General features: G+C 37.1%; 1 protein-coding gene and 1 long non-coding RNA gene across 3 annotated transcripts in view; one reads left to right on the top strand and one right to left on the bottom strand.

The window, feature by feature from the left end:
• The first annotated feature begins 1147 nt into the window (after positions 1-1147).
• LOC116422403 lies at positions 1148-5298 on the top strand. Of its 2 annotated transcripts, XR_004233016.1 has the most exons (3): positions 1148-2107; positions 2840-2991; positions 3864-5298. It is a non-coding gene; the product is annotated as an uncharacterized LOC116422403 (long non-coding RNA). The 2 variants fall into 2 exon arrangements; XR_004233015.1 differs by having other exon boundaries at positions 1148-2991.
• Positions 5299-5589: 291 nt separating this feature from the next.
• Positions 5590-21019, bottom strand: part of SCTR (secretin receptor) — an 82702-nt gene continuing 67272 nt past the window's right edge. The window contains exons 8-13 of the mRNA XM_023499167.2: positions 20860-20920; positions 18845-18914; positions 14506-14597; positions 13987-14113; positions 9086-9127; positions 5590-7811 (exon numbers count right to left, since the gene is read on the bottom strand). Coding sequence (XP_023354935.1) covers positions 7638-7811; positions 9086-9127; positions 13987-14113; positions 14506-14597; positions 18845-18914; positions 20860-20920 — 566 coding nt within the window. The 3' untranslated portion in view covers positions 5590-7637. The remainder of the gene's footprint in view (positions 7812-9085; positions 9128-13986; positions 14114-14505; positions 14598-18844; positions 18915-20859; positions 20921-21019) is intronic.

The raw sequence follows: 21019 nt of genomic DNA, 5'->3' as shown, positions 1-21019 counted from the left end.
TCTTTAAAACACAGAAACACTGAGGAGATCTGGGATTTAATGTTCTTTCTTTGATGGGGCAAAAAGAGTAGCCATGATCCTCGGTACTGGTTAAGTCATTTATACTACACTAAAGAAAACAGCCGTAATTCATGTAAATCAAAACTGTACTCTTAGATGTTGGCAGTAAAAAGCCATAGAAACAGATATGAATAAATGGACCAAGACCATAGCTGAGAGACACAAAGAAAAGAAGAGTGCAAACACAAAATGAACTTAAATTCCTGGGGTTCATGTGTGTAGGAATCCTTATCCCTGCCAAGATTGAAGCTGGTCCATGTAAACCTAGAACTTCATTTTGGACAAGAGCTCCAAAGGGGTCCCCCCCAATTCTGGGGCTCATTTAGGATGAGCAGCATTAAATATTTTTCCTTGTGTGTGTGTGATAGCATTTTTCTTTTTAGCTTATTTTTAAATGTATAGTTTTCTTGGTTTTTTGAATTGTTATATTACCATCTCTAACCATACCTATGAGAACATTCTACAATTATGGATTAGGAATATGTGTAATCTCTAAAATCTTCCACTTAGAATACTAGACTTGGGAACAAATATTGATTTGAGAACTTAGATATAAATTAGGGAGCTGGGTAGCCCAATCATCCAAGCAATTCTTAGACTCTTTGGGAACTACATATTCTTTCTCCACCCCCACCCCCCAGAATAATAGCATTTATATAGAAGCTTATGGTTTACAATGCATTTTACAAATGTTATTTCATTTGATCCTCACAGTAATCCCATGAGAAAGGTTAAATGATTTGTTCAGGCTCACATAGGTAATAAGTATCTAAGGCAGTATTTGAACTCAGGTCTATCCAGATACCAAGTCTCATGTTCCTCTAGCACTATACTACTCTAAACATAAGTAAATAAATAAAACCATGGGCTATGGTTTGCTTTACAACCCATATGACTAGACTTATGTATGGCTTTTATGTTCTTGAACAAGAGAAATACCCTAACTCTCTGGAGCAGTGGTCCTCAAACTTGTTCTCAATATCTTTATCCTATTAAAAATGATTGAGGATCTGTCCAAAGAGTTTTTGTTTATGTGGTTTATAGTTATAGATATTGATCACATTAAGAATAAAAACTAATTACGAATCTGTAGACTTTCTGAAAGGATTTCAGAGATTTCCAGGATGCTCTGGTCCATACTTTGAGAACCACTGCTCTGGAGTATGTAAAAGAAGACTGGGGTTTAAATCTTTTTCTGTGTGACTTTGAACAAATCATTAACTGATCTGGGCCTCAGTTTTCTCATCTGTTAAATAAGAGGCTTGCAATAAATGATCTATGAGTTCTCTTCCAGTTCCAGATGTCTAAACTTATGAATGACAAAAGATTTCTATGCTGAGGTAAAGCTCCAGGATGTGGCTTACCCATACCTACTGTAAGGAACCAGGAACTTCATATTCTAATGGTAGCTGCAAAGGAACTCCTGGTGTGGAAACCAAACAGGCCCCAGAGATGGCAGCAAATAGAGGCATCGGTTGAGTAATGAGTTCCTAAATCAACATTTCTAGAGATTAGATAAAGAGTTCCTTAACCAAACAGGACCCAAAGTCAAGAAGCAAGAAGAAGCAGAGCCATGGCATGGAGCAGCAAATCTATTCCTCATTTCTGTATTGAGCGAAATAAAGGATGCCCTGAAATTGATGCTTCATTAGCCTGAAGACTAATGAACTGAGGACCCTTCTACTTTTTTTCAATAAAAACATAATCATGAGCTATATTTTGATGTTCTGGGGAAACCCTAGGTAGGCTGGCAACAATGAGCCAAATTCTGACATTCTCGGGAGAAAACTGGATGAGAGTATGGGCCAAAGAGTGATTTTTGAAAAGCATCCTCCCCTCCACCCCTAACACTGAATTCTACAAACTGCAAAGCTGTTTCCAGAACTTAGCTTCTGGGCAATGGGTTGCATCCATTTACTTCCATATTGTATGTTTTAAGAAACAATAAGTCTTTTTTGCTCCCAAGTCTTTCTCACCAATCTTGGAATCATTCTCCTTTTATGCCTAGCCTAAAATCTGCCTCTCTATTAAAGTCATTCCTCTAAAGGTAAGCACTTCGTCTCCCTCCTATGAAAATGAATATATTTTTATATTTATGTGTGTATACATATATTGAAACACCTATTTATAACGACTAATAAACTCTGAATCATCAAATCTGATGGTTTCTTTCCAGCCCTTGTCCTTCATAATATTTAACCCACTGCCCATATTATCCTACTATATACTCTTTCTTCCCTTAACCTCACAAAAACCACCCACACAAATGTGGGGATAAAAGAGGAATGGAGGAATCTCATCTTTCTTTAGCACATGGCTGAGAAAAGGAGATTAGTTAAGATTTGGGTTACAAAATTTAGAACTAGAAAGAATCTTGGAAACCATTCTGGTCTAATTTCTACATTTTATATGTAAGAAAACTGGGTACCTAAGAAATTAAGTTGTAGAGAACTCCCAGGAAGCTAGAAACTTCAGTAACTGGGATGTTCCCCTACTAAGATTAATCAAGAGTGCATTTAAGCTTGAAATCATGGGAAAACAAAGTTCTGGCACAATTACCAGGGTGTTGTGAACTTTACATAAGACTGAGTCTCTAGAAACTAACACTTCAGAGAGTTAGATTATTAGAAAACAGAAACCAGGATTGGTTACAGAACAATACCTTTCATAGTAACATATGTTTTTAAGATATATATAAGCAATATGACTTCTCTCTGTTGGATTATCAGCACCCCGTCTTCTTATTTTCAACCGCCACTAGCCCCTTTGTGTTTTGCAGGCTCCCAATATGGGGTCCTGATCCTGTCAGGCACTGATCATGTCAAGCAGCCCACAAGGGAAGCAGAGACTTGACAGGGAATTGGTACCGAAGATGATTTTCTAGTGGCTGGTACCCCCAGGGTAGCCGTAGGACAAAAGACCTACATCAAGGTAAGGGGAAGGCCTCCAGCAGGGTCACTCACCGGCACTGCTCATCTTTTATTTTTCGCAGCAAACGGAGACATAAAACAATGGGAGGGCAAATAGTTAAAGATTTGAAGAATGAAAGGAAAGATCTTTAACTTTTACCATTAAATGTTACAAGAGGGAGTAAGGGCTAAGAAAAATAAGAGCATTTTTATAGGATGTTTATAATAATGCACTCTGGTTCCCCAGCAGCCCCCAACTCAGTGAATGGAAAGCAGTCGGAAAAACCTTATACAAAGTTTGTAAAGGATTAGATTTAACATATATTTCTACCATGTTTAACATATATTGGACTACTTGCTATCTAGGGGAGGGCGTGGGGAAAGGAAGGAAAAATTGGAACACAAGGTTTTGCAAGGACAAATGTTGAAGAATTGTACACGCATATGTTTTGAAAAATAAAAAGCTTTAATAAAAAAAGAGTATGTAAAGAGAAAGGCCCTCAGGTAGTCTCTTCTGATACCCTCTCTTTGGATAACTTTATAAAAAGTTGCTTATCAAAACCAGGAGAAGTAGAGGGTAAGAATAGAACTTTGAAAGTCATTCTTGATAAACAAAAAGAGGGGGAGAAGTCCCCCAAGAATAGACTTGCTAAAGGATTATATACTATTAATTATCTCACATTGAATCATATGTCCCACATCCCAGCTGAGTTATTTTTTCCTTCACTACCTCATTTTTCCTCAAAAAGGAACAGAAATGATTAAGGGGCCAGCTCTGCCACCTCCCCCCTCTTCCCCATCACAATATGTGATGTGGAAGGATGGCAATGGGATCTTGGAGGGGCTCTGAGTAGGTAATAATTTGGGGTCAGAGTTTTCTTTGTATTTCCACAGATGAAGAAGACACATAGATCCTGGACAGATGTAACCGCCCTGTCCAAATTATCCAGAGCATGAAGATAAAAGAAGACTTGAAGAGGCCGACTGCACCATAAGGGGAATCCAGAGGCATGGCTCCTGCAACTGGCCCTAGTGCTGGCACAACTTAAATTAAGAGAAGAAAACCTAAAATCTTCTGGGGCATTATACAAAGCCCACCTTGGGTGAGAGTAGTTGGATGGGGAGAATACATTCCTGAAATTGTATTGTATGGTAATGGATCTCAATATTTAGTTAAGGAATTTGATGTTAATAAGCATGGAGGGGAGTCAAATAGTTCAATAATTAAATTAAAATTTACTGGACTTACTAAAGATCCTTCCCTGTGTTACTACAAATGCTAGCTTTGACAGCTGTAGTCCAATAGAACCTATTCATTTTTGTTATAAATGTGATCCTTTTCATAGGCTTTTGACTAATAGGAATGTTACAACCCTCCAATTGTATAAAAAAGGCTTTAAATCTGTGGTGCCACAAAGCATGCAACATTTCCTCAATCTAACAACCACTATTATGGATATATTGGGACAGAACTATGAAACAACTAATTGGGGAATCCATATATCACCCTGTCCAGATGGGGACTTATGGGACTCTGAAAAAGCTGGCTCTCCTTTTCTGGACTGGAGAACAGAGCAGAGACTTTGTTACACAATTTGGAATCAGACTTATGTATCTTAGAAATATGACTTTTATAATCACTATATGCATGGGCGTTACCCCAAACTGAGTTGATAGGGAAATAATCAAAAGGGGAATGAGCAGGTTTGGAAAATCACATTACCATTCACTCCTTTAGAAGGATATTTTCAATGGAAAAAAGGAATGTATTATATAATGCTACTGTGCAGGCATGTTTGGGGAATGATTATGCTTTCAGTGGGGAGAAATTGGCCAAGTGACAATTACAAAGGTAGAAGGAGTTTATAATATTACTTGCAGGGAATGCAAAGTTTCTGAATGCATAGGAAATAAGGTTAATACCAGTATTGTGTTTGTTATCATGAAGCCTTCATTTAATATGTTACCTATACAGACTGATAACTGATATCACACTCGAGTAGACTATTCCTTGGAGAACATTGAACATTTACTCAGCAAAAGTAGAAAAGAAAAGATGTATTTCATTTGTTGTTTTTTGGTATAATTGCATTAATTTCTATTTTAGCTTCCAGTGCCTCAATTGCTATGTCTGTAACCACTATTCAAAATCAAGTGGTTCAAGCTAATTATTTGCATTAATTTACTCTGAACATCTCTAAAAGATTTGCTATGTGCAATAAAATCAAAAAGGAGTTTTAAATGAAGCTATAAATCAATTAAGGGAGGATGTCCTTAAAATAAGACAAGAAGTGGAAATATTGAGGATTAGAGAAAAATTGGTATGTGATTACAGGTTCACTAATTTCTGTATAATTAATAAGGAATATGATGAGTCAGAAGGGGAATGGACTAAAATTAGAAATCACTTTAATGGATTATGGGGAAATTCAAATGTTACATTGGATATTGAAGACCTTCAAAAGACGCCGATATGTTAGATAATCACATGAAAATCTAGAACCTGACCAGATTGCCCAAACAATTGCTGATTGGATTAAAAGAGCACAAGGATCATTCAGTGCTATTGGGCATGAAATACTCGTAGCATTTGCTGTAATTTTATTTATATGTATCTGTATCTATGGACCTACTCTGATAGGCTGTTTTCTAACCATAATTTAAAGAATCTCTGAGAATGTTTGCAGGCAGCATCTCAAACTTCAAGACTTGAGAGTACCAAAATAAACAAAAAGGGGGAGATGTAGACAACTCCCAGGAAGCTAGAAACTTCAGTAACTGAGATGTTCCCCTCCTCCTAAGATTAATCAAGAGTGCATTTAAGCTTGAAATGATGGAAAAACATAAAGTTCTGGCACAATTACTGGGGCATTGTGAACTTTACATAAGTTTGAGTCCTTAGAAACTAACAACATGCTTCAGAGTTAGATCATAGAAAACAAAAACCAGGGTTAGTTACAAAACAATGCCTTTCTTAGTAACATACGGTTTAAGAGATACAAGCAACATGATTTCTCTCAATAAATGGCTCTGTTGAATTATCAGCAACCCCATCTCCTTATTTTCAACCGCCACTAACCCATTTGTGTTGTGCTGGTCATAACATTAAATGAACTCCCCAAAATTGTACAGATATTAAGTAAGGATTTGAACCTTTGTCTTTTTGTTTGTGTTGAGGAAGGCAATTGGGACTAAGTGATTTGTCCAGGGTCACATAGCTAGTAAGTGTCAAGTGCCTGAGGTAAAATATGGAGTCCTCCTGACTCCAGGAATCATGCTCCATCACTGTGCCAGTTAGCTTCCCCATACGTCCTTTAAATCAAAATTCAGTTCTCTTTCCACTTCAGTACCTGCGGTTTATTAGATTGCTACATTAGTTCTCACCTTAGACAGCCCAGAGAGTGTGAGGTACAGAATACAAAACAGGTAAATTCCAATGGTGGGCGTGGTGTGACTGTGATTATAGTAGTTGGCTCAAGAGAGAAGCATGAGACACTGAAAAAGGTGTATGAGAGATGAGGAAGGAGGGAGAAGAAAGCTAGAGACCAAATTTACCTCTTTACACTATTTTACAAGGGTTAAGAATGGATAAGGAGAAGAATTACATGATTCAAAAGGCTTCTCTGACCCTTCTTCTGCTAAGTGTAAGGAAGAGGAGAAAGATGGAGAAGTCCATAAAGGTGAATTGCCCTTTCCATATGTTAAATTTTTATGAGAGTAAGAAGAAACCTGAAATCCCCAATTCCTTCTTCCAAGTACCCCAAAATGTCTTTCCTCATAAATAATGAATGAATCACTATACTGTCAGGATTTATTAACACATCCTTTTCTTCTCTTCCCTTTGGTCATGGAGCACTAAATAGAACCTTCATTGTAATAGACTGCTGGTTTTCAACTTTCCCTTATCCAAATGTCCAAATATTGGAACCGGGACCTAAAGATAGCATCCCAACTACTCTCAATGAATTCTTTCTCCCCTTGCCTCCAGACAAAATCACAGAATCCAGAGAGGAAGAATTGTCAAAAGTCATTCAGTCCAACTTGATACCGAGTGCATAAATTTCCACTACTATAATTTTTGCTTAGTGGTCACTGTTATTGGAGAGCTTTCTTTATCAAAAGTTTCTTCTGCTGAGCCAATTTTTATATATTTATAACTTCCACCAATTGGTTTTAATTAGGCCCATGGAATCACATACATAGGTAAAATATACTCTCTCTTCTATAGGATAATCCTTCCAATGTTTGAAAACAATTATTTTCCTGAAAATATCCACCATCCTTCCTATGACATGGCTTCAAGTCTCTTCTCCATCCCAGTCACTTCCTCTGCACATACTCAACACTATTCTAATTCTTTGCTTTGGGGAGAACTCTTTTCTTATCTCATAGAGACTGGACCAAGAATTAAGGTAAGGAAGTAACCAAGTGAAATCAGGAACTGGCACTTGAAAGGAAAAAGCAAGAGGAAGTATACCCAGGCTGGAAACATGGTAGTTATCACTGTTGCTTTGGAGGATATTCCTGTTTTGATGGCTCCCTGAGAATGTGATGACCTCTCAGAGAAACCTATCTTTACTGACACCTGTCTCTTATACCTTTTCAGGACAATCCAGTGCCTGTTAGTGCTCCCGATTCTCAACAATACCTCCCCTATACACTAGCCCCTCAGATGACACTGCCTTTCCAGGCAGTTCCTGTGCCCTGCTCCAAAGGGCTGGCTTTAGTCATGTGGGTAAGGCCACTAGTGCCACTGTTGAAGGAAGAACTCAGTGATGGACGCATCCAGAACCAGTTATTCAAGCGCCGCTGTCGCCACTTTCTCTGGATCTCCAACTGCACCTGCCCCCAGAGACAAGAAAAGCATCTGTTAACCAAAATGATCCACACACATATATACCACATTCATTCTCATCTCTTCACCTTTGCTCCTTCTGTGCCACAAGCCTGAAACCTTCCATTCTTTCCTGACTATTCACCCCAACCCCTCAGGAGAATTTAAGCTTCTTGAGGGTCCAGTTATTTCTCTTTTATGTTGTATTCTCAGAACTTAGAATAGTGCCTAGCAAATAGTAGTACTTAATACATATTTATTGACTGATTTGCAATTCTTCTTTCAAAGACCATATATTAAACTGGCAAAAGCCCAAGTAAGTTTGCCCTAATATCGTTTCATGGTAATTTAATAATGAACCCCAAATACAGAATAGAACACAGCTCTGTAACATAATTTATACATTATTTCCTTCTCTACCATTTTGTCTCCTATGCAACATCCAACAAGGAGTGGGACACACAGCAAGAACTTAAGTAATTGGTAACTTATTGGTAAACTCTCCTAAACATCTCTCTATGACTGTTTGGTTCTGCACACATATATTGTATCCAAGATCTACTGTAACCTATTTAACATGTATAGGAGTGCTTGCCATCTGGGGGAGAGGGTGGAGGGAGGGAGGGGAAAAATCGGAACAGAAGTGAGTGCAAGGGATAATGTTGTAAAAAATTACCCTGGCCTGGGTTCTGTCAATAAAAAGTTATTAAAAACAAAAACAAAAACAAAAAATAAAATAAAATAAACATCTCTCTATGGGGGAAAGGGGGGACATTAGTGAGGAGATGGGAGAAACTGCTTTGATTACTGATTCTACAATCAGTACATGCAGAGATGAGAAATTTTAGAACCTACTGTTAAGACCCTTAAGAATCTCTAAAAACGAGTGCTATATGGAATAGAGCAGTCACATAGAGGCAGGGGATTATCCAACATGACCAACTCCTCTGCTGCTTTAAGGGATTTAAGGGAATCTGATACTACTTTTCATGTTTTCTTTCTTCCTAGATTCTTAAATGTCATCTTTTGTAGGAGCCAAAGGGTATAATCAGATACATCCAAAAGAAGTCAAGGAAGCATTATGTATGTGCTACACAAAGTCTAGAACCAGGCTGAGATTTGACCTGAAACGGTGCCAGATCTCTTTTCCCCTGTATGTGTCCCAGAGTCTCTTGTCCCCAGCACCAATCCATTCCAGATATCCCTACCCCCCAAAGTACTGTAGGTGCCTTTTCTTCTCTGAACTAGAAATTTTTTACTCAAGTAGTCTATAAATACCTACCTCCCCATTAAGGAAGCAGTAGAGTACAGCCACCACCAAGCCCTGTCAAGGGAAAGAACCACAGTATTAGAATGTAGAAAGTTAATTTAACTGGCCCAATCTAGAACTCCCTGGTAAATGTGTCTCAGGGCAGGAAAGGCAGATTGCTCTATCATGATACAGTGGAAAGAACATTGGTTCTGCCAGGGACCTGGGTCTAAGTTCTAGCTTTGATGCTCACTAACTTCCCCAGGTCTCAGGTTCCTCATCTGTAAAATAAAAGAATTGAACTAGATGATCTCTTTGCTTCATGGAAGCTCTACATCTAAAATCCCATGATTTGCTATACTTTCTAAACTTCCATTTCCCTTCATAAGACATGAGGCTTCCCCAGGCACAAAACACCTAGTACATCAAATTTCTTTGAGAGACAATATTGTTGGTATCATGCATGGAAAGCCATACTTGGGAGATCTGGGTTCAAATCCTGCTTCCAACATGAACTAGCTGTAAGACCCCTGGAAAAAGTCATTTAACCTTTTAGAGCCTCAGTTTCTTCCTCTTAAAAATAGGAATAATAATAGATGGAATATTTGGATTATTGGGTTATATATGTAGATTTTTGTGTTCTACACATATATAAATAAGCTTATTTGTGTCAATACTCAAATGTTCCATATATTATCTTTCCCATTTAAAATATAATTTATCATAATTTTTTTTTTTTACAATACTACTAGGACTCAGGGTATGTTTCTCAATGCTACTCCGTACTCAGTACATTTTTATATTCACTTTCCCAAATACCTGAAATGCAAAATGTCTCCCCATACTGCTCTTCTTTATTAATCCATGCCCTGTCTTCTCCTTCCAATCCTCACTCCAAACACAGTTTTTTCTACAAAGCCTTCTACTGATTTATTACACCTTACAATATCTACTTCTTCCTCATTTGTGTTAAACTTCCATCTTCCCGGGAATACTCTTTTTTTTATCTACTGAGACTGTAAGAACTAAAGGACATTTATTCTCTTTTATTGCGTTTGGTCCCCTCTACAATATTTTCCCTCAACAGCCAGCCACTATAGAGTACAGAAGTCAAACCTGTCCCAAACAGTAAGTGTAAAATCCATGTTACAGATTGACCCTGTGCTGGCATTCCCAGGGCCAGTCTGTGGCAGAATCTTCCCCTTTTGCTTCCATTTCTACTTTTAGTGATTCTGACTCTCTAATAGCAGGTGCATAGTGCCTCATATTGCTTCCCAGCTGCCTGTTTTCCTCTTAACCATTATTGCCTTTGTTAGACACATAACTCCTTAGCACTTGCCACTTAGGATGATAGTTTCAAGACAGCCAATTTACAACTCTCAACAGCTTCAGCAAGTATGAGTCATCAAAATCTGTCAAAACCCAAACGTTACCAACAATCATTTCAAAAATGTCAAATTTTATGAAGACTACAATATTGAGTTCAGAAAGAGATATAACAAAAGGAATAAATTTAGGCACAGAATTTAAACACACTTATCCTTTGGCCAATGGGCTTTTTGGAAGATCACCCACACTGTTTATTTATGAGTACTCTGACTTATCCAAACAAATTACAAAAGCCATTTCCCTTATTTATTTCCCTTACTGAAAAAAGCAGCAGATCCTTATTACCTCGAATCTCTTTGCCTAGTATTCAAGGGCTTCCCACAAACTGTCACCAGATTATCTTTCCAACTTTTATCTTATATAATTCCATTCCAACTATATATACTCTAGTCAAACTTGAACTCTTCCCAGGACCTGAAAACACCAATATTCTCCCACCTCCATATCTTTGCTCATGTTGTTCTCTATGCCTAGAATGCCCTCTTTTCTCTTACTTGTTGAATTTCTGTTCAATGCAACTCAAATGTCACCTTTTTGCAGAAAATTTCCCCATTCTCCCATATAACAACCTTTCCTCTGAGATTTGCATAACATGTTATTTTATATTTGTTTAATGAGTTTATCATAGAACTGTATGTTTTACAATGATCAGAATTGTTGTAATCCTCCCATTAGACTGTAAGCTCTATGATGGTAGGGATCCTACATTTTGAAACTTTTTATCTTCCTCTGTATTCTTCACAGTTCTTTGCAACAGTAGGCACTTAATGAATGTTTATTATTGTTAGGCAGAATACTATTCTTTATGTCTCTTCATTCTGTCTTCCCTCCATTCCCCCACCACCACCCCATATTTCTTCTTTCCACAAAACCAACTCTTATCTGTCACAGAGGAAGAAAAAATTTTGTAAATTAATTCACCCTAAGGCACTAATACCATTTTGTTAAATTAGCCAATTCCACTAGAATTTGTATTTTAACAAGAGATGAAGTTAAAACCAAAGAAATGGTTCAGCTGAAATTTGAATATTAGCAACAGGTCAACAATGGAGAAGATATTTAGAGCAAAAATTCTTGCTAGTGATTCTTAAATCACCCTTAATAAAGATAACTTCCTAGTTCAAACACATATAAAGCTACACCTGCCTATTACTTCAGTCCCTTAGGGCCAGGAAGGAATGGGAGGTCAGGACTAATGAAAAAGCAGCCTCCCTGACTTAGCTTTTTCCTAATTTTATAGTCATTATTCTCAGAAAGAATTGCTTAAATAAACAAATTTGAAAGTTCATTTCTTTTCATGTGAGTTGCTAGTATATAAAAAAAAGTCTTATGAAAAATTCAGAAAGTACTTTTTGTTTTGCCTTTGACAAGTTACACGCATGAAAAGTAGCTGAGTGTACTCAATTTGGACATTCAGATGGACTGACCACAAACCACTGCTTCAGGAAAACAGGAAGTCTCAGTACATAAGGAAATGTGGTAGAAAGAACCCTGAGCTGTCTAGAGACTTGAGTTATCTTCCTCCCTCTTGCCACTGACTAGCTCTGGCAGTATGACTTTGGGCACATCATTCCACCTTTCTTCTGTCCTTTTTTTCCTCAGGTGTCAGTGAAGTTAATATCATCTGCCCTACCTACTTCTTCCTGGGATATTACAATGATCCAACGAGACAATAAATATAGCATTTTTGAATAGAAGTACTTTGGAATATTAAAGAGTATTAGGCAATATAATTTGTTTCTTTTCATGATACAAAGTTCTCAGCTAATTCCATGAGTCCTACAATGGGGCACAGTAAAAGCACAGTCCCCTAAACTCTTATTTGTCTTTGCAAACAAGGGTATGAGAAAGCAGGTATGGAATCTTAACAAGAGTAGGGTTGGCCTTTGGGCCATTAAAATTTTGGGGTCACTGATAGTGCTTATATTCTAGCAATTGGAAACTACTGAGTTTAGCACCTGGTTAAAATACTGTTAAGTTTAAAATAGTAGTCCTTTTGATTAAAAAAAAAAATGTTATTCACCTCCAGAGAAAGAACTGATAAAATCTGAATATAGATTTAAGTGTACTATTTTTCATGTTCATTATATATTTTTTCTTGATTTGTGTCTTCTTTTACAAGATGACAACTCTGGAAAGGTTTTGCATGATTATACATGTATAAATTATATCAAACTGCTTAATGTTTCAGGAGGGGGTGAGGAAGGAGAGATAATATTTGGAACTTAGAATTTAAAAAAAATTAATGTTAAAATAGTTTTGAAATGTTATTAGGGAAAATAAAATATTAAAATAAAAAATCTAGGTCTGATCATAATAAATCATAAAAATTTTGCTTTTATGTATAATTGGGAAAAAATTTCTTTAAAGGAAAAAAATGAGTGGTTCTTTCTCTTTAGTCCTAACCTACTCTTTGGTAGGTATCTTCCCAGCACTGATCTCAAAATCAGTTTGTCCTTTGTTTCCTCTACATGCCATTCTTACAGGGGATGTGTGCCCCAAGGTCTCTTCCTCACCATCAATATTTAATTTGTTATTAAAGTTGATTTAAGGTTGCATTTTATTCTTCTTGTCCTAGATGCCAAGAATACTAATTAGTACTCTGGTTTTTTCAAATATATACTTTCAAGGATACTTAGGATCATAGAATCCTAGATTTAGAGCTGGAAGAAATCATAAAGGTTTTCTAGTCCATACCTCATTTCATAGATGAAGAAACTAAGATTTGGCAAAGTCACAATTTGAATTCATGTACTTTAACTACAAATCTATCCATCTTTCCACTGTATCATGATTACTTTCTACCAGGAACTAGGAAACGTTAAAAGCTGGATTTCAACATTATGATTCTGACCTTAATAAGGCTCTCCAGAATTCTAGGTTATCTGCCAAGTATATTAGCACAAATATCTATTATTTTACTTCTACTCCCATGCACTAGTTTGTTACAGCAGACATGAAGAGTACCCTTTACATCCCTAGTCTGTAGTCCCAATTATAAGATATTCTGAAGTACATAAAAAATAACTGTGCCCCATTTATAGAAAGAATTTTACATACATTATCTCTCTATTACAACATCTGCCTAAAGTAAGAGGAGGTTCTTTACCCTAGCAAGGTAGATAAGTTGTCCAAGGCCATACAGTGAGTGCATCCAAGATTCAGTCCTAGCTCTTATTGTTGAGAGTTCAGTGCCCTACTCAGTGAGCTAGCCATCAAATCAAGCCACATCCTGGAAATTTTTACCAAGACTCTTGCCTGTCACTGTGCTGTCATTTTTCCTCTTAAGCTAGGAGGATCAATGAACTTGTTTTTTTTGTTTTTTTTGTTTTTTTTAAAAAGAATGTATTTTGATAACTATTTTTAATTGCTTTCCATTATAATGATATAGATCATTAGGGGTCCACTAGAGTAAAGGATCCCTCAAACACACACACACACACACACACACACACACACACACACACACACACACACAGAGTTAAGACCCCTGTTCTAAGGAGAAATAATCTTTCTCGTACAGCTTCACATTCTCTGAAGATTACCTGAAATGAGCCAAGTGCCAACTCAAAAAACAGTTTTATCTCCATGGTATCTTCAGGGGAAAGAGCAAAGATGATGTAGTGTATCCCAAAGAGGGGGATCAGCAGAAGGGTGGACTTGGCCAGTCGCCTGTGGATAGACATTGAAGGACTTATGAACAAGATGTAACCCTTTTAAGGCCCAGATCAATCCCACCCACTCCAGGAGGTCTTCCTTGAGTGTGTATGTAATAAAGAGGGAAGGGAAGAGATAGGAGAGGAAGAAAGAAGGGAGGGAAAGAAATGGGGAGGGAAGGAAGAAAGAAGAGAATGTGTATGTATGCGTTTGTGGGTAAGAGATTAATGATGGTGGCAATGATATAATAGTGTGTAAGCTTTTCTTTTAAAGACTATAAGTTTTTTGAGGGCTGGAATCATGACCTTTATTTCCCTCTTATCCCCACATAGCATGGAGCACAGAATTGAGAACAGAATGGATGCACATCTATTAGCATTAAATCTGACAACAAGGGCTTCACTTACTTGTAATGGTTCATGTCATTTCCTCTCATTTCTGGGGTTTTGAGTTTTTTCATTAAAATCCTTAGAATATTCACAAAAAGGATGAAGTTAACCTGCAATAGTGACAAAGGTCAGTGTGGACACTCAGATGTTGGTCTTCTACCACCTTTTATTTTATTTTATTTTTTTAAAATTTAATAGCTTTTTATTTACAGGTTATATGTATGGGTAACTTTACAGCATTAATAATTGCCAGACCTCTAGTTCCAATTTTTCACCTCTTACCTCCCACCCCCTCCCCCAGATGGCAGGATGACCAGTAGATGTTAAATATATTAATATATAAATTAGATACACAATAAGTATATATGACCAAACTGTTATTTTGCTGTACAAAAAGAATCGGACTCTGAAATATTGTACAATTAGCTTGTGAAGGAAATCAAAAATGCAGGTGGGCATGAATATAGGGATTGGGAATTCAATGTAATGGTTTTTAGTCATCTCCCAGAGTTCTTTCTCTGGGCGTAGCTGGTTCAGTTCATTACTGCTCTATTGGAAATGATTTGGTTGATCTCTTTGCTGAGGATGGCCAGGTCCATCAGAACTGGTCATCATATAGTATTGTTGTTGAAGTATATAATGATCTCCTGGTCCTGCTTGTTTCACTCAGCATCAGTTCGTGTAAGTCTCTCCAGGCCTTTCTGAAATCATCCTGTTGGTCATTTCTTACCGAACAATAATATTCCATAATATTCATATACCACAATTTATTCAGCCATTCTCCAACTGATGGGCATCCACTCAGTTTCCAGTTTCTAGCCACTACAAAGAGGGCTGCCACAAACATTCGTGCACATACAGGTCCCTTTCCCTTCTTTATAATCTCTTTGGGATATAAGCCCAGTAGTAACACTGCTGGATCAAAGGGCATGCACAGTTTGATAACTTTTTGAGCATAGTTCCAAACTACTCTCTAGAATGGTTGGATTTGTTCACAACTCCACCAACAATGCATCAATGTCCCAGTTTTCCCGCATCCCCTCCAACAATCATCATTATTTTTTCCTGTCATCTTAGCCAATCTGACAGGTTCTACCACCTTTTATATGGCTAGTTTACCTTTCTTATTCCTACAAGGACAGTGTATTATAATAGAGTTTCATGAAGACCTGAAAGGAAATTTCTCATTCTAATATTTATGTACTAGCTAAATAACCATAAGCAAGTTAAAAGATCATTGATTTAGAATTTAGATCATAGAATATCTGGAAGAAAACTTAGAGGCTGTCAAGTCCAACTCCTTCATTGGAAATTGAGACACAAAGGGTTTTTTTTTGTTTTGGTTTGGTTTGGTTTTCCATAAGTACTTTGCACAAGAGTAGTTGAAGCAGGATTTAAATTCAGGTCTTCTTATCTATAAGCCTAGCATTCTATTCCACTATGTCATCCTGCCTAAGTTTTTATAGTTTGTAAAACTTTCCTTTGTCTTTTCCTCTACAATGATTAATAAGAAAACCTAAAAGAAAATTGTGTGTTTATTTTTGAGATAGCATGGTAGATTAAGGATGGATGGAACAGTAGAAAAAATTGCTGGATTTGGAATCAAGGAGACCTGTATTCAAATCCTGACTTTGTCATGTACTAATTATGTGACTTTGGACAATGTACTTGATGGGTCTTAATTTCCTCATTTGTAAAATGAGTGGGTTGGATAAGATGAATACTAAGGTTCAATTTTAAACTTTAATACCAGAGCTAAATCTTTGATATTAAGTTGAAGATTGCATTTTCTTTCTCCTGAGTAAAAAGAATTCAGGGGAAAAAAAGGGTAGTAATAGTGATATGAAGGATATGCCTGAATGTCCTTCCCTGGAATGTGGAAGACAGAAGGCAGCAGAACTGGTTGGGATCTAGGTATGTCTATCTCAAGGTTCTGCTTACTTATCTCATGGTAAGCCTAGGGATTCCATATTTTACCACAAATTATCAGCAAGAACAAAAAACAAAATACCAACAAGTGTCCCAAAAGACTTAGAGCAGCTTTAAATTGTCAAAGCTTAAGCTATTTGAAAATCCCTTAAAATACTTAATCCTTAAACTATTTAAACTTATCCATAGTAAGTTATTAAAGCTTAGAACTGACCTAAAACTTTTGAGACACCATGTAAAGCAATAATTACTAGCATTTTTATTGGAGGGGGAAAAAAACAAGCATTTATTAGGCACCTACTATGTGCCAGGCCCTCTGTTAAATACTATTACAATTTTTATCTCAGTTGATCCTTACAACTTTGGGAGGTAGTTGTTATTATTATTATCCCATTTTATAGATGAGGAAGCTAAAACAAACAGTGGGTAAGTGTCTGGCCAAGGGCCACACATCTAGGAGGTATCTGAGATTTGAACTCAGGTCTTTCAGACTCCAAGCCTAGTACTTAGTTCCCTCTAAATATGGAGATAATATAGTACAGGGAACTACGTAATACAGTGGATAGAGCACCAGAAATGGAGTCAGAAAGATCTGAATTCAAATGTGACTTCAGATATGGCCTAGTAATGTGACCCTGAGTAAATTACTTAACCTTGTTTGCCTCAGTTTCTCCATCTATAAAGTGATCAGGAGATGGAAATGGCAAACCACTCTAGTATCTTTGCCAAGAAAACTCCAAATTGAGTCATGAAGAGTTGAACACTACTGAAATGACTAAACAACAACTTAAAATAATATGTTAATAGGCTACAAGATAGGGTATTATAAGAACATTGAGAAATAAATAGAAGAGACTTAGGAGATAGAGCACCAGGGTTTAAAGTCAGGAAGATTTGAGTTCAACTTCTCCCTCAATCAATTATTACTCGTATGATCATAAACAAACGCCATCTAATTTTTTAGTACCTCAGTTTGCTCATTTGTGTAATAGAGAAACTAATAGCATTCACCTTACAGCATTGTTATGAGAAGACCATATCAGATAATGTATGTAAAGTGCTTCATGGGGCTTAAAGTGATACATGAATGGCAATTATTATTATTATACTAAATATTATCCTAATTTTATAAGTGAGAAAACTGAAGCTCATATATAGGTTCATACAACTATTACAAATATTATCCTCATTATATAGATGAAAAAACTGACTCATTTAAGTTCACACAACTAATTGGTTAACCCACAGCTAGTATTAGAACTAATTAGGATGAGGATTCCAATGTTAATTCCAATGCTCTTTTCATATCACAAGTCTTTAAAAGCCAAAGAGTTTTCAAACAAAGAAGCAGAATTCAGTAAGACAGGCAGGCCTCTCACTCCAACTACAGCTGTTTTTTCCCTGTTCCACTATATCTATTCTGCCCTACCATCTTAAGGATAGACAGCATATAAAGAGTACTTCAAGGTTTGCAAAGAGCTTAACAAATAAATACTTAGCCATGTCTGGAATAAACACACAATCATCTTTTAGGCTTCCTAAGAGGATTTCTTGCTGGTAAGTGCAGAGGAAAAGAAAAGGTAAAATTACAAAATTATAAGATATCTTTTCAAAGATAACCAAGATCTTCCATGAGAAAACCAGATGGAATTAGTCTTAGCTTCCCAAAGACATTCATTGACCTCTTTAATCTTATTTCTCCTATGACTCAGCCTAGCCAAAGTTTTTACTGGTCCCTTTGGATGATAGAGGGGCCCCTTTCATGGGTTTCATTCCTCCCTTTCCAGTCAGAATTATTTCCTCCTGAATCAGTTTCTTCCATATGTCTTTACTCAGGAAGTCATTTCTCTTCAAGAAACACATGCAAACTCAATCATCAATACTCCTTTTAATATCAAAAGTAATATATCAAAAGCCATAGTTAATTCTCTCTCTAAATATTCACAAAGAATATTTAACTAAATGTATTCTGCTTTCAGCAACTACAGAGATTATATCTATTCCTTCTTCCGTATGAAAACCCTTCAAAGAGCTAATGATGAGTATTATGGCTCCAAGTCTTCTTTATTTGAAGCTAAATATCCCCTGATTCTTTATGACATAGTTTTTGGACCCCTCACTAGTCTTAGTGCCCTGTCTCGGATAGACTCCAGGTCATTAATGACTTTCTTAAGATATGGTGTGAAGCACAAAATGTGACACTATTATGAAGGCTAATCTTGCTAAACTTCCACCTGGCTCCCTAATTCACAATTATAATCACAATAACTATTGACTAGACTAGAACCATTCTGCATAAGAATAATCCCTTTTTTACCTAACAGTCCTCTAAACATTTGGACTATTTCAGTCAAACTAGACAGCCTGATTTACCCCAGCATCCTGAGGCACCTCATTCCAGAATCTGACTCCAGAGAGGACAACTCACCAGGATGGAGATAATCACAGGTCCTCGAATGATCCACCAGATGAATGGGTTGGCATTAATGTCCCAGCACCTAAAGGAAGCACAGTTGAAGTTAATAAAGGTTGTTGTTATTGTGTTCATTTTTGGGTAAAACAGATAAGGAAAGAATAACTTTCACAGAATTATAGATCTAGAATTGGAAGGCATTTGTATATGGATTAGAAGGCATCTAATCCAACATCCTGATTGTATGGCTGAGGGAACTAAAATTTGGGGAAATTGATTAATTAGTCATATTGGCCAGAGTCAGGAAGAAGGAAAGAAGGTAGAAAAGAAGGGAGGGAGAGAGGGAGGGGAGGCCCCGAAGGGGGAGACAGGAAGGAAAGAAGTATTTATTAAGCACCCAATGTGCCAGGTACTCTGCTAAGCACTTTACAAATTTTATCTCATTTGATCTTCACAACAACCTGGAGGTAGATACCCATTTTATAGTTGAGGAAACTGAGGCAGACAGGTTAAGTGATTTATTCAGGGTTGCCCATATGTTAAATTTCTGAGGCTGGATTTGAACTTAAATGTCCCTGACTCCAGGTCCAAGATTCTAACTATCCCTGACTCCAGGTCCAACATTCTAGCTACTGTGCTAGCTAGCTACAAGTTCATCAGTGTTTACTTTACACAATGCTGTTTTCCCCAAATTGTTCCTCCATACTAGATATGGAACATTTCTGTGGCCCAGAAATTTTGTGAAGCTGTCTGAACTGGAAGCTGTGGAATCAGTCTGGCAGTACCCCAACATTGAGCTACTCAGCTTGTTCTTGTGGGCACTGGGAGCTTTCCAGCTGAAGAAACTAGATAGTAGGTTGAAAAGCAGGAAGTATGATTGAGGAGATGAAATGCTGGACTTGGAGTCAGGAAGGTCTGGATTCCAGTCTCGTCTCTGACACAAACAATCATTTAATTTTTCTCAGCTTCATCTTTTATTTTTTTCAAATATTATACTACATTAAAAAAACGCTTTATTCCATAAATTTAAAACTAAATAAATGTATAAACAAACAAACAAACAAACAAAAACTATATCGGGGCATTGACCTTGACCCATCTGACCTCAGTAAGTACAAAAACTTCTTGGCTCTAACTCTCCCCTGTTCTCTGAACCAGGGTAGATTCCATGGGGCCCCAAGAACCTGGCTCAGTTACAGCCTTTGATGGGTCCCAGAAAAACCATTTACTGGATTTCAGTGATGGAGACAGTCAAGATTTCTACACAACAGATGTTCTCAAACTTTCTAATCACACAATCCCCTTTACTCCTCTTTCACCTTCCCTTGCCACCCTGTCAGATTGCTCCCTCTTCCCTGCCACTCATCCAACATCCCCAAAATAGTCCAAGGTTGGTCATTCAGGCACTGCCACTAACAAAATAACTGTGCCAACTGTGATCTCCCTCATGGCATCGCAAGAATGTTAAAAGCCTAGATGGGGAGGGAGGGATGTTGAGGGAAGACTCAGTAGGAGATGGAAAAAAACTAGCCTTTAGCTTTTAATAAACCATAGTCAAGCAAAAAATATTAGTTACAAGAGATTTTTCTTTTTCCTTCTTCTAGTGGGTGGAAGGGAGAGAAAATAAACATTTGTTCATTGAAAAATAAAGTGTGAATAATAAAAGAAAATCATTGAATGACTATTTGAAGTTCTGGAACCCTGGTTTCTTTCTAGTATTGAAGCATATTTTAAAGATCAGCTAAGAAGCGAGATAATGAAAAAAGCCCAGAAAATAAAGGAAAGTAGTCAAGTTTATTCATAGCTGTTAGCACTTCCAAAAAAGTATTTTGAGTTTCACAACTTAGGTTTCCAAGGACACATTGGAGTCCACTTAACTCATGACATCCTCCCTTCTCCCTCCACCCCAGTTTGAGAAATATAGCTCTCCTTTGAAGCACCCATAAAGTCTCCTTTCTGAATGCCAAAGCACTGAGTAGTAGAAAGCATGACCCTTTTACCACTTTTCTCAAACATGGCTGATAGCTTACCCATTGTTTTCCAGAAAATGTCGAGTGATTGCCCATGATGTAGCAAAAACTGCTGGGGAACCTGGAAGTTTAAAAAAAAAAAAAAAGACTCTTTTTTTTTCAATGTACTTGAAGTGAATAGATCAATCAGTTCCCCCATGTGCATCTATGATTTTGTTTG

The sequence above is a fragment of the Sarcophilus harrisii genome, chromosome 3, assembly GCF_902635505.1.
Source record: "Sarcophilus harrisii chromosome 3, mSarHar1.11, whole genome shotgun sequence".
Classification (NCBI taxonomy): Eukaryota; Metazoa; Chordata; class Mammalia; order Dasyuromorphia; family Dasyuridae; genus Sarcophilus; species Sarcophilus harrisii.
The sequence above is the reverse complement of the archived record's forward strand: the minus strand, read 5'-3'. Positions and strand labels throughout refer to the sequence as shown.